Here is a 13,071-nt window from a genome sequence, read left to right on the forward strand (position 1 = left end):
CAGTGAAAATGAAATTTAACATTGTGAATACGGGACACGAACGAGTCATAGAAAGGTCAATCATTTAAATATGGGAGCAGTCTCTCCTGAAAGACAATCATGGTGTTGCACTCGTTTGTTAACGTGAAAAGTGACAATTTGTGTTAGGACTGTAAATACAGAAATGGCCGGAAAGGCGTGGTGGTTTCTGTAGTTTCATCCCTCAAGCAGTTCTGATGAAGCATACTTACAGCTCAACAATGGCTTGTGTGCTGTGATGATTGATTGATTGATTTATTGCCAGCAGTAGAACAATTTGCCCCCTCGGGGAAAATAAATATGACCTTACCTTAGCTGCTGTGGGAGGCTGTACATTTCCATAGTGTTGCTTTGAGCTACATGCTAACAGCAGTATGCTAGCATGCTCACAATGACGATGTGATCATGCAGACGTGTTCCCGATATTTTTTGTCAACCAAAGTATTGGACAAATTTAATTATTTACGTGATGATGGCACTAGATGAAAAGTCAGGGGATCACCAAAGTCATTAGGATACATCGTCAGGGAGCCATGAATGTCTTTACCAAATTCCATGGTCAATCCATCAAATATTTTTTTTCAGTCTGGACCAAAGTGGCGGACCAAAGGGGCCGACCGACATTGTCACCCTTGAGTCATGGCGCTGGCATGGCTAAAAAAAGGCGTAGTATCGGTACATTATCCACCACCATTATACCATTTATTTATTTATTTATTCATTCATGTGCTAATGTTTTCATTGATTAAGAAACCTGTCCTTGTTCATAGTTTCTTAATTGCCTTCATTACAATCTACTTATGATTCTCAAAAAAAACATAGCCTCATAAAAATCTAATTAGGCTGTTGATTAGGTTAGCAGTTTTGCTGAGATACAGTCTGCCTTTTGGCATATAAAATATCACATACTTTTTGCCCAGAGACTTGCATATGCACCACAAGAAGTTCTTCTTTTTCCTCAACTTGAAGTACTTTGGTATGTTTTTTCCCCCACCCTCCCCGTGCACCACGTATGGCCCAAGAGAGGAAAAAAAGGAATCTCGCAAAATCTCTCGCGATCGAACCTGACTTTAGTTTAAACAAAATTCACGAAGGATGGATGGATGAAGTCATGGAGACACGTTAAATAAACACTTGTGTTGCTGCCACAAATCAACAAGTTGGTCCTCTATTTCTGAGGTCTATCTTCACTCACTCGATTGCCTCCTCAGTTGAGGTCACCAGTGTCCCATCCTTACTGTACACAGCTTGGATGGTTTTCCAGAAGCACCTTGGTGCCGACCGAAAGTCCTTCTCAAAAACGTACGTACTTACTTACTATACTTACTTACATGTACTTACTTACGTACTTACTTACTTACATGTTCTTACTTGCTTACTTACTTACTTTGTTGTCTACCTCAGTGGAAACTTGTCTTTGGCCTCTCCAAATAAAACAAAAATGACATAACACAACACACAATTACTCTGGCCGTAGGAAGCACAAGATAAGGTTTTTTTTGTAATTTTTTGGAAAATGAATGGTCTGTAAGCACAGTCTATTCTGGACTCACCTCCTGTCATCCTCGGTTGATTGGTGTCGGGTCAGGACTGGAATGTGTGTGTTCCATCTGCAGCACCATTACGCATGCCTGAATCTTTCACAACCAAAACCTGTTTCCAAGCTGCTCCACCTCCTGTGCTCCTCTTGTTAAGCACACTGCTGCTGTGCGAGCAGTGTCTCTCGCTTTGCATTTTGCCATTAGCCACGTTTATTAATGATTTAGTTGCAAATAGAGCTGAAACATTTTCATGATTCAGTCTATGAAAAGTAAACAAAAAAAAAAACAGTCCAAAACCAAGAGATGTTCAAGTTTAAACTGATATGAAATAGAGAAAATCAGCCTCACATATGGGCCCCTATTGACCCACATCCCTAAACCTAAAGAAGTTGTAGTTTTGTTGCCTAAACCTAAAGAAGTTGTAGTTTTGTTGCCAAAACCTCAAGAAGCCTTTTTGTTTGTGTTAAATTAAATTAAAAAAAAAACACATTTTATTCAGTTTCAAAACATGTTAGAACGTGTTGCAAATATTGCATGTGGCCTAACATCCCAATATTCTCCAGATAGAGCAAAGCAAAGAAGAGGCCCCAGAGGCCAAGATCACTTGTATACAAACTTATTATTTCAACTCATCATTAATTGAACCTTAATGTCGTTGTCAAAAATCTGTACTTGGAAGCTAATTGTTTCCATCCCTCATAAGAGCCCTGTCAGGTCTCAGAGTCAGTTTCATGCAGCCTCTTACTGCCACTCCTCCCGGGACGGCCCAATAGGCTCAACTCTTGTGTACATACATTAGTAGAGTCAACCAGCGGGATGGAGTCAGTTAGTTTGTCACTGCTGAGCTGGTTCCATTCTTTGATGTAGAAGTTGGGGTTTTCCCTTTTACATGTTTTTTTTTTCTTCAAACATCATAACGTGTCGTGGATGGTAAGGTTCAGTTTTTAACCTAGTTTCGCTTCTTGTCATCTTTTCATCAATGTGCAGCGTGCTGTGTGTGATGGACGTCCCCGGGGCGTTTTTTGAGTCTCCGTAGACTACTGCGCATGAGTGTGCTGTATGTGTGTGTTTGTATGTTTCTAACAATGAATGGGAGCTATATTTGGCACACTTTTGCTCTCCTTTTTGCTGGGATGCTTTTAGTACTCTGTCTGGGCTTTTTATTCACCGAGTCAGTGACAGAGTCAGATGCTGCAGAGTTTCTGTGTTTGACACACACTGCAGTCTCCTCATGACTGCTTTAAAGTTAGCTAAGAACTGCAGTGTATCAGCGCCAAAGAAGTTCTGTAATCAGATGATCGATGAGTTTTTATGAATCTGAAACAATTAATTAATCAGTTAGTCAATGAGCAGAATATTCAGAAACTAGTTTGATGATCAATTAATTGTTAAAATCTTTTTTTTTTTTTTAGAAAAAAACCCACCAGTTTCTTCAATGTGAGGATTTGCTTCATTTCTCTGTTTTATATCATGTCTGTTTGTTTTTTTACTGTTTGTTGAACATTGGGGAATTGTGATTTGCATTTTTTCATTATTTTCTGACATTTGTTAGACTAAATCGTAGATTATATCTGCAGATTAATCAGTAATGACAATAATCAGTTAGTTAAAGAACTAGTTTTTACTAGGGCTGTTAATCGAATTAAAATATTTAATCACGATTAATCGCATGGTTGTTCATAGTTAATCATGATTAATCGAAAATTAATCACACATTTTTTTTATCTGTTCAAAATGCACCTAAAAATGGAGATTTGTCAAGAATTTAATACTCTCATCAACATGGGAGTGGACAAATATGCTGCTTCATACAAATATATGAATGTATTTATGATTAGAAAATCAATGAACAACACAAAACATTGACAGGTATTGTATTTCATATGATGCCAGTATCTTCACTCTAGCTTTAAAACTGCAACAATCGCTACAACCTCCGAAATATTGATATCGCAAGTTGCGTTAAAGAAATTAGTGGCGTTAAAATTAATTTGCGTTAACGCGTTATTATCGCGTTAACTTTGACAGCCCTAGTTTTTACACAGCACTTCATCCAGCAAAGTTCTCAAAACCACTCTATACTGATTATTTCTAATTAAATGTCTTTACAAAATATTAAATACTTAAAACAAATTCAAATACTTTTAAAGTAATATCTTTAAAAAACAATCCATGCATTATTACAATATCATCGCATAAGCAGGGCTGGGAGGGTTATTTTAAAAATGTAATCCGATACAATTACTAATTACCTGTTATCAGTAACCTAATCCAAGTATCACAACGGAGCCTTGCGTTGCTCCAGGGCGGGGTGGTGGGGTGAATATGGAAATGGACTATTGCCTGTTTTTCCAGTAAGTAATGTTATATGTGCGCAACTGCATAATATATCGTTCTTTATTTTAAATGACTTAAAATTGTAATCCTGCTAGTAATCCCCATTTTCACCAAATGTAACTGTAATCTGACTACGTTTTTTTTTGTCACCTTAACAGAAAGCAGTTAAATTGTTTTGCATCCTACTTACGTAACGTCGTTCCATGTAATCCGTTACTCCCCAAGCCTGCACATATTTATATATTAGGATATTTTAGACTATCAAATTCATCACAGGTAAAATATTACATACTGGGATGGGACAAAAACATGAAAATTTGAAGTAACATTTCACTCAATCAGAGGTATTTTCTAACACTTTCTTCTAAATCCAGGCTGTTTTTTGAGTGTTCTTTTCCAGTTTGGCCGTCATACAGCGGTAGTCAGTGGGCAGCCCAAACGTTACCCTAACAGTTAATCTCTTCACACAAAAGGGCACTTTGTTATGGCAGCTGCTTTGCTACAAAATGCAAATCTGTTACTACATGTTTTTCTAAATTCTTTCTCTGCATCCTTTCTAGCAGATTCCTCACACGTTTAATGTCCACCTCTTAGTAACCTCTTAGGATACCGAAATGCAAAATGTTGATTTTTTATTTTCTTACCTCGAAGCAGGTCAAATACTGAGGAATTGTTTTGAACGTGGCCAAGTAACTAAAAAAAGTGTTGCCTTGCCTCCCCCCACCCCTTCCCCACTCCTCCCCCTTCTCTGCCTGTCACATGTTCTTTTCACAGCATAGAAAAGTTTCTGGATTAGGGCAGAATTAACACAAAGCAGCGACGCCACTCCAGCTACACTCGCAAACAACGCAGAAGAGGCACGAGGGGGGACCGAGACACTCGAGCGAACGCCACCTCAGAAAACTCCGAACTCTGATAGCGAGAGGCAGACGAGTCCATCCCCGAGAGAGAGAGAGAGAGAGAGAGAGGCAGAGAGTGGCAGGGGATCTTTGGCGACAAGGTCCTGAAGGATGGAAGAGAAGCAGTTTGCCGGCATCCTGGTAAGTTCAACTTTTGTTCAGTGAACATACGCACGCACACTTTTGAAAGCACAGATATGAGTTGTCAACACAGATGCAGCCGCATCTCTGAGTTCACTGGCGGGATGCAGCTGCTGGACCACCAGTTGAGTCACCCTCTGCCTCCCCTTTTCCCCAATTTTATGCACAAGAGGCCAGGTGGTTTAGTTTCTCTGTACTTTATCAGGACTCAAACAGGCTTTTATTTTCTCATTTTGTGTGTTTTTCCTTCTCACTCGAAAGGAGACGGTTGTGCTCACAATATTCCGATTTGCTGTAGTTTTTTACGATGACCTTAACCTGGGAACACTTTTTATCTTTTCATGTGCACCAACACTTTTAATCTTGTTTATCTTTGAAAAGGACAGAGATACACACGTTTGCACAGACTGATAAAGCCGGCATTTTCCTCCCGAGTGATCGTTGTGTTGCCGTTTGAGTGCAGAGCTGTCATCACCTGCTGTTTGCCACGACGCCGCTGAGCATCCGTCATCAACTAGACGCTGTCCACGAAAAGTCCCCGAAATTAGTCCTGACGTAGAAACGTCCCACTTATCCCCTCAGCTCTGCTTTTACAGTACCCCATTTATCTGATCTTTGCAACTTGGGCAAACAATAAACATGTTTTCAGCGTTGCGCTGATAAGAGATGAGGCCAAGAGGTAGATGTGTCAGTGTCGGGCCTGTGCTGTCGGTGAAGCTTTAAATAGAGGTTTGGCGTCATTGGCAGTCAGGTCACTTCTCTCTCTCTCTCTCTCTCTAAGTCTCTCTCTCTCTCTCTCTTCAGTCCAAGTTCTTCAGTCCGTCTTGAGATGGAGATAAACACAAACTCAGAACTCTCTTCTGACATTCTCGCTCATTTGAAGTCTTGCTTTCCTCCCCGATGACATTTTTTTTTTTGTCCTTTTCAGATGCATATCCACATTAAAATGTACGCGCGCCGTCTGAACTTAAGAGCGGGACGTTATCAGTCTCTCCTCTCGCTCCCTCGCAACATTTGAAGGTGGTTGGAGGATGGAGATTTCATTCTTGTTCTCAGAACTTTTTTTTGTGCGTGGGTTTGTTTGTCTGCGTTTTTCAGCTCAGTGACAGATTGCCAATCAATTTTGTTTTGCATAGTTAGACACTGCTGGAGAGTTGCAAAAAAAAAGTTCTGTTGAGTTTAGATACCGCTATCTGTGGGATTGAAATGTAATTTTTAAATGATAGCCACAAGGAGGATTTGAATTTCCCATGGAGGAGGTTTTGTTGTGGATATGAACCTTTTTACTCATCCTCACACACTCAAAGGTGTATCTGAGGAAAGTATAACTGAACCATGATGGTTCAACGTGTCATCCGTGGAGACTGCCATGACTCCTCACAGCCACTAGGTGCACACAGGCCAACAATGAGTGAATGCATCAACTAAAAAACAAATGAATCTTTGAGTATTTGAGTGTTGCTTTGTGATTTCATCTGACAGCACCTTCCTTCTCAAACACAAAGTTGACATTATGAGTGAAAAAAAGTGCAGTTTATCGTTCGATATCGATATAAAGTTCAGTACTTTAGTTAAAAGTAGGGCTGTAAAAGTTAACGTGATAATAACGATTTTTTATGCTAAATGCAGTACCTGTGAGGGTTTCTGAACAATATTTGTCATTGTTTTGTGTTGTTAATTGATTTCCAATTATAAATATATACATATATCTACATAAAGCAGCATATTTGCCCACTCACATTTTGATAAGAGTATTAAATACTTGACTTTAAGGTACATTTTGAACAGATAAAAAATGTGCAATTGATTTGCGATTAATCGTGATTAAATATTTTAATTGACAGCCCTAGTTAAAAGTTAAAAATGTGCCATCAGACAATTTTAAAGTGGATGCTGTTGACTCAAATGTTTGAAAGCTACATAAAAAAGGTTTATTGTCACACTTCATAGCGATCTGTGCCGAGAATATCATGAATGACCACATGTCAGTCCCACTTTCTTGGCCAGAGCCTCCTCTTATCGCTAATATAAATGATTGCTTATTTAATTTGGCTCAAAGAATCACAGCGGAAGGTGAAGTATTTGTTTGCTTGTTCCCTGGCCAACACATAGTGACCTTTTTTTTTTTGAAAGGTCAATTCACTTCAATTCAACAGGTCAATAGAAAATTAAAAAAAAACATTTAAAGTTAACAAACAGAAGTAGGCGTGTGACTTAGACTTATTTAGATATTGATAAAACACTTTAAATATTATATTATCATTATTATTATTATTATTATTATTATTATAATTAATAATAATAATAATAATAATAATAATAACTTTAAATTAGGCTCAGATGAACTGGTGGCACAACTGCATTTCCTAAACAATTAGGGCATTACTCTTCTCTCTCTCTGTGCCAACATTTAGATTGCTTTCATAACATTCATCAGTCACTTATTTTCCCCCAAAAAGTAGTGCAGAGGTCAGAGTGTAGGTCTTATCTGTGGAGGTAAACATGCCCGAGAGCCGCGGGAAGATTGTACAACTCCAGCCTGTGGCAACAGACGACTGCTATACAACGCAGCTCGCCTCTCGTGATTGGTCGCTCCTCATGGCTGGGACCGTTGTCCTCAGCAAGCGGTAGACAGTGATGTCAGTCGTGGCTTTAGAGACATCAATGAAGAATGAAAGAAAGCGTGTGTGTGTGTGTGTTTGTGTGTGTGTGTGTGTATGTGTGTGTGTGTGTGTGTTAGAGAGAGAATTTCAGACCGAATCTTAGACCTCGCTCTCCCATCGCCAACTGTCACTTTATTCCGTTCCTCCCTCTCTTTGAGCTCTTTCCTCCTCGTCTTTCTTTTCACATTCACAACAAGAGTTGACGAATTTATAAAACAATCTTTTATCCCTCTGTCATTTCGTGTTTAATCCACTCATCTGTACTTCTGTTCGGAGCGTGAAAATGGCCCCTTCCTGTTGCCCTTTCCCTGTCCCTGCCCTTTCTTTAGAGCCTGGTTAAATTTATTTATGCCGGCCCAGATGGTTGGTGGATGGACCCGTCACCGTAAATCTCGTGACACACAAGGCGCCCGCTTCCTGCTACCGTTTGGCTCGGCTGGTAGCCTTCTGCCGGGACTCTTTCTGTCCAAACTTAATTCTCCCGGCGTTCAAAGGGAGCCCCCTCTCCTCAATCTTCCTGCGGTTGTCTTTGACTGCCCCTGGAAGCCGCCGCCACCGCCACTTCCACCGAACGGATGAGCAGATGGTGCCCTGGCACTAGGCTGTACTGGACCGATAGCGGTCTCTTTGTATTCTACTCCTTAGTTACTCGTCTTTAAAAATGTTTGGGTGTATGTATAGGGATGTGAGAGGAGGAGGAGTTGGACTGAGGTTTGGCTTATTTGCCCGCTGAGCGCTGCATTCATACGTCTGGCTGTGCAGACCACTGCTGCCCCTCCATCACCATGAAGGCCAAATGAAGGAAGAGGTCACCTCAGACTGGCCTCTGATCAAACATTAACATTGGCAAGCCTTTAAAGTTAGCACTCCGACTTTTCATCCACAATTTGTAAGATGTTTGGAGGTTGGGAGGGGGGGAGCTCTGTCAGCAGTGAAATGACACTTAAACCTCTTGAACCCTGATATTCCAACGACAACCTTAACACTTTTTGATATTATATGACAGGATGCGTACGAATTCTCGAATTCTATTCTGTCTAATACTGGTTGTGATTCCTGTCAGCTTTTTGAGTAGATTAACCAAAATATATTCAAAACAAAAAGCATCTTAATTTTAAACCAGGTTTTGGCCATGAACTAGGAATGTCCCGATCAAGTTTCTTTGGCCCACATTCCAATCCGAGTCCTTTTATGTTGCCGATCCGATACTTATATTTACCCAAATGTTGATGAAGTGTGTATCTCACCAGCCCAGTGTCACGGCAAAGCGTGTAATAGACCCGCCTATCCACCGGAAGAAAGCGTGTCAGTGTCAGGCCGAGACGTGAATATTGTACGCCCGCATGAACGTGCAGTGTTTTGTAGTGACGGTTGTCACGTGTTGTGTAGTGACAGAAGTCTAACTTCAGATCTAGTTACGTAGTATATGAAGTGAAGTGAGAAAGACCACTTATGGTGGGCAGGTGGGGCGGTGCATGAGTCCTACAAATACAAGACTTTCAACAGGGAGACTGTTGTTCCAGGCCGGTGCTTTTTTTTGTAAGTTATATTAATGACGTTCGTCACGTTTCTACACTTTACAGACGTTACGTTGTTTCCGTACGTGTATTACTCAGTTTACGTACTTATTTTAAGCCCAACCGTGACGTTTTCCTTTAACCTAACCAAGTGGTTTTCTTGCCTAAAACTAAATCAGTGTCTTCGTTGCCCCCTGTTGGTACTGCACGTTGATACAGATGTGTAATATTCAAATCTTTGCGAGGCAAAACGTGACACTGACACGCTGTCCTCTGGTGGACAGGTGGGTCTATTACACACTGGCGTGATATCGGGTTGATCTCACACAGGCGGCAACCTCCGGGTCTGAGAAAAGTGAAGCCAATGCTGAAGTGCCTTAAACTTTTATTATTTCTAACAGCCAGCAGGGGGCGACTTCTCTGGTTGCAAAAAGAAGTCAGATTGTATAGAAGTCAATGAGAAAATGAGTCTACTTCTCACTGGATTTATTTATTTATTATGGTCTCAATCGCTAGTTTCAAGTCTTCTTCAATACAGCATGATGTTCATTTAGTAAATTATGGTCCCATTTAGAGTCAAATAGACCATAAAGCAGGGGATGATTTAGGGCGTGGCTACCTTGTGATTGACAGGTCACTTTTCGTCTTACTTGAACTTCAACTCTTTCACAGTTCATGAAAGTTAATTGTAACATTTTAGTTGCCTACAAAATGTCTTATTCACGTTACGTAGCTCCACCCTCTCTTCTGGTTGCCAAAAACCAAGATGGTGATGGACAAAACGCGGAACGCAAGGCTTCAAAACGGCAGTCCACAAACCAATGGGTGACGTCAGGGTGACTACGTCCGCTTCTTGTATACAGTCTATGATTCTGACACAATGAAGTAGCAGGTGTAACCCGCTTAATCCAACACAATTTATTTTTCTCGAGCTTCTTCATACAAATCCTGGAGGTCCTGATTAAGCTGATCATTATTGATATGATATAAATGAAAGTTTAACTGTGAGAATGTGACTCCTGGAATTAAGGTGATGCGATCAGCTCGGGTGTTTTACTAGAGAAAATGAGTCTACAAAAATACTCTGTACACTGTAGAGCCCAGCTGCCATAAAGGAGAACAGCACAGCGATACTAGCAGGCGGAGGTGGACAACACACAGTAGAGTTCAGTAAAGAAATCTGCATTTGATCCGCTTTATTTTAGCCTATACTGTAAGGCTATATTTAGCCTATATACAGTAGACTATTCCAATTAAATATGCCCCCGATACCGAACCTTAGCCTCAGGATCGGCTCTTGATATCTCTACCATAAAGTCATTTGTCAGAAATGATGCGGTCTTGATGATGATGTGATTCTAACTAGAAGTTACGTCTCATATATACAAGCTAATTGTACATTTTTCCATGTGGTATTTATTTAATGAAAGGTGCAACAATGCAGAAACAGACACTTTGTTAATACACAGGACTCTGGTTTACCCCGCAGTGGGGAGCCTTAGTGTGTTTGTGCATGTGTGTGTCTGTGTGTGCGTGCCATTTCCCAGGAGTCGTGTGGCTAATGTGTGCTGTAGGCTGTGAAGTGGAAACTAAACTGAAAGAAATAGTGGAACCCACAACCACAACCTCCCCGAGGTCAGGACGCAACCACACACACACACACACACACACACACATAGAAACATCACGGACTACACGTTTATACATCAGGTCCACACATTAGAATACTACACAAGCACATTCACATATTTTATTTTTACTGCACGAGTACTAACAGAAAACACACATTCACGCAGACAAAACTACGAACAAAGCCTGAACGCAGTTATTTTAAATTATGAAATAATGAATACACAACATGTTTAGTAACTCAGGGCTGTGACTTTTGCTCCAAAGCTGTGACAAAACTGTGATGCCCAAACTGTGGCCCTGCAGGGGCAAATTTTGGACTCACTAGGGATGTGTTTTTTTTTTTTTTAAAAGTAGTTTTTCCCTGGTATCGTGGTTTATTTGTAGTCACGGTCCAATGTTGCCGAATATATTCCATCGCGTATGAACTCGGGAGCTGTGTGTTGTCAGTAAAGAAGAAAAAAACAAAACCCATGTGCTCCACATAGTGCTCATATTACAGGTGAAACCTGACAGTTTATCTCCCTCTCCCCTCTCTCCGTCCTTATGTAAGAAACATTGAGTTGCCAGTCAGCCAGTTTAGTTAACAGCAGTGCTCAGCAACCGTGTTGACTGCCTCTGGGGGTGAGGGGCCAACAAACAGATGTGAACCAAGAGAGAGAGGGAGAAAGAGCCGCGAGGGCAGGTGGAGGGTGGGGGGAGAAGAGTCAGACATGATTTCTGTTTCTGATTTCACCCCTCCCGACTGACCGGCTGAATGAGAAGAAAAAAATTTACAAGCGGGCCGTACGGGGCTACAGGCAGCGCCCAACGTCAGCTTTATGGCAGCCACTGTGGCGAACGTACAATTGAGGGACAAGGGCCACAAATGCCAAACACGTCCACTGCTGGGCACTCTTTAAAAGGTAACCCACCACCAACCAACCCCCCGTGTACGCTCACACACACACACACACACACACACACACACACACACACACACACACAGCAAAGAGAGAAAAAAGGGGCTCCATTGTGATTCGGACCTTTTAGCTTTCATTCGGAAAAACCACTCAGGCTGAAAATTTTGTTTTTCTGATTTTCTTCCTCTCCCCTTTCTGTTCTTGGTTTAATGGTTCTCCCTCCCTCCGACCCCACAAAAAATACAAGCAAGTTAGAGAAAAAAAAGGGGGACTTCACGAACTCTTCCTCTCTGGTGCTCTGAAGTCAGTGAAATTATGGACAGGGCTTTGACATTGTGTCCACACAACGGGGCTCTTAAATCTCCCCCCCCGGTTTTCTCTTAGTTTTATTATCATTTTCAACCCCTTTCCAATTTGAACTCTTTTCAAAGGCCTTTTCAGAACCATATTTAGGTAATTTGTTGCGCTTGAACCCAACCTGCTCCCTGGCTCTGTGTGTGTGCATGTGAGTGTTGAATGGCAGCTATAAGCCTGGGACGAGGGGGGGTCCGCTGTTCTCAGGGCCGGACAGCCTTCTCCTGCTTGGTAACACACCTCCCCTGTGTTATTTATCACTCTTTCTCCTCTCATTCCCTCTTTAGCTCCTCTCAGACATGAAAGAGGTAAACATTTTTAGGTAAAGCACTTGGCATTAAAGGGACAGTTCACCCCAAAATCCAAAATCCATATTTTTTCCTCTTTGCAGTAATGTCTCTTTCCTGATATCATGATCCGGTTACTCAAGATAATCCACAGACTTGTTGCATTAATTTGTTGGGTTTTTTTGCCACATGAGGGCAGCATAACTAACGGTAAACACAACATTGACATAGTTGTTGTTGGCGTTAGCAAACATTTCCTATTTATACATCCACTAGACACAGAGCAACATTAGCATTCATTTTGGAGTCGTATTTCTAGTCCAACATTCACTCTTATCTGGCTCACTAGCTGCTAAATGCTGTACGCAATGTTCACCAGCTAGTCAACAAAACAAAAGTTATGCACTGTAAAACCAAAACAATAAGCTGAAAGACGCTGAAATGCTCCGTAGAGCTGAGTCGGGTGATAAATTGATCCATTATTAATCTAAAAAATATGATTGAATTCAGCTTTAAATTATTCTCGCCAAGAGGAGATGCGAGATGAACTCTTATTTAACCTTAAATTGTCTCAGTCACAGTATTGGATTTCTAGTGTTTTATCAATTTGAGATGATTATTTTACTTATAAATCTATAAATATGTAGGCTTGATTTCCATTATGCATGTTTATTTTTATTATCGATTAATCTACGTGTTACTTACTCCATCAAATTGATTAATCATTTGTCAAAAAATGCTGAAAAATGGGCATCACAATTTCCCAACGGCCGTCTTTACCCA

The 13,071-nt window shown here is 40.9% G+C and overlaps 1 protein-coding gene across 2 annotated transcripts in view; it reads left to right on the plus strand.

Moving 5' to 3' along the window:
• Nucleotides 1-13,071, plus strand: part of slc6a9 (solute carrier family 6 member 9) — an 81,683-nt gene that overhangs the window by 10,316 nt on the left and 58,296 nt on the right. Inside the window, exons 1-2 of one of the 2 annotated variants that reach the window (XM_074650316.1) lie at nt 2,350-2,489; nt 4,671-4,936. In XM_074650316.1, the coding sequence (XP_074506417.1) occupies nt 4,907-4,936 (30 nt within the window). In that variant the 5' untranslated portion in view covers nt 2,350-2,489; nt 4,671-4,906. Of the gene's footprint in view, nt 1-2,349; nt 2,490-4,670; nt 4,937-13,071 lie in introns of those variants that run through there. The other variant, XM_074650315.1, reaches the window with a different exon arrangement.

This window comes from Sebastes fasciatus, chromosome 11 (genome assembly GCF_043250625.1).
Source record: "Sebastes fasciatus isolate fSebFas1 chromosome 11, fSebFas1.pri, whole genome shotgun sequence".
In the NCBI taxonomy this organism is placed as follows: domain Eukaryota; kingdom Metazoa; phylum Chordata; class Actinopteri; order Perciformes; family Sebastidae; genus Sebastes; species Sebastes fasciatus.